Raw genomic sequence first — 1,291 nt, 5'->3', positions numbered from 1 at the left:
ATTTGGCCCTAAGAAAATTCCCATCACCGCTTTTTCTTACTGAAATCTCTTTAACGAAATCGTAGCTGTTAAAACTACCGCCATCTTGCCTTGCTGAAACAAAGAAAGACTTTTGGGCCTTTTCAAATTCTGGCGCCATTTTGCTATGCCCCTCCCCATCTCTGCCTCCTCCCTGGCCGGCCACGCCTCCGCTCCTGTCCCCGGATCCATTAAAGCGAGCAGGAACATGTGCTTCTTTCTTTGTTTTATAAAATGTTTGGGATTGTTTTATTTTTAATGAAAAGCAAAGAAAAAAATGCATCCCTCTGAGATGCAGGGGTGGAGAAGAAGGCGGAGGAAGGAGAACCCGGTGCAGCAGCGGGACTTAGCCCGCCTCCCCCTGCCCAAGGATATTGGATTTGCTTCGGAATCGCGACTTCCAAAGGGGAACTCCAAAGGGAAGGTGCATGCATGCGCGCACCTGGAGTGGAACCGTTAGTACCCCCAGCCACCTGCAGGACGGCCAGAGATGCCACTGCGCCCTTTGCCCTACCGGTGGTGGAGTGGGTGGCGGAGGGGGCACTCGGTTCTCAGAGGATTGGGGCTGTTCTCCTCCCGGATGCCTGGCCTGTCCTCCAGGCGTGAGCCGCCAGTGAATTCGAGTTGGAGTCAGCTCCCTGCCGGCAGCTGCCTCCAGCCCTGTTTACAAAACTAAAAGTGTCAGATTCAAAGGCAGTGTTGTGGCTAATCTGTTACCTGATCCCCTTCAGGAAAAGTGTATAAATTGGAAACTGGTGTCTTTTAGTTAAAAAAACTATAAAAAGAAATTTTAAATGTAATAACTTGTGTGCCGGGGCTCTGGACCCTGCGTCGTCCTGTGCCAGTCACGTTGCCTCTGGCATGCCCATTCTGATTGCCCCGGTTGCTGGGTCGGTCCATCTCATGGAGGGTCTTCCCCTCTTGTGCCATCCCTCTGCCCGCTCAGGCGTGGTGTCTCTCTCCGGGGGCCTCTCCCTCCTTGCAGCATGCCCGGGGTATGTCGGACCGAGCCCTGGAATCCTTGCCTCTAGGGAGTAGCTTGGTTTGACCCTCTCCAGGATGGGTCTGTTAGTTTTCTTGGCAGTCCACGGTGCATTCGGCGCTTTTCTCCGGAGCCGCAGATCAAAGGGATCAATTCTCCTTCTGTCCTCTGTGGTCATTGTCCAACTCTCTGATGCATGGCGCGTGATTGTGATGACCATGGCCTGTATAGGGCACACCTTGGTCTCTGGGGAGACACCGTTGCTCTTGAGTACTTTGGAGAGGTCCCTAA

General features: G+C 53.2%; 1 protein-coding gene across 1 annotated transcript in view; it reads right to left on the bottom strand.

Annotated features, from left to right (window-relative positions):
• Nucleotides 1-1,291, bottom strand: part of LOC102874472 (tripartite motif-containing protein 43-like) — a 28,826-nt gene that overhangs the window by 13,581 nt on the left and 13,954 nt on the right. Inside the window, exon 7 of the mRNA XM_006892826.1 lies at nucleotides 533-678. Coding sequence (XP_006892888.1) covers nucleotides 533-678 — 146 coding nt within the window. The remainder of the gene's footprint in view (nucleotides 1-532; nucleotides 679-1,291) is intronic.

This window comes from Elephantulus edwardii, unplaced genomic scaffold, assembly GCF_000299155.1.
Source record: "Elephantulus edwardii isolate Elephantulus edwardi_28Jun2011 unplaced genomic scaffold, EleEdw1.0 scaffold00120, whole genome shotgun sequence".
Lineage (NCBI taxonomy): Eukaryota > Metazoa > Chordata > Mammalia > Macroscelidea > Macroscelididae > Elephantulus > Elephantulus edwardii.
The sequence above is the reverse complement of the archived record's forward strand: the minus strand, read 5'-3'. Positions and strand labels throughout refer to the sequence as shown.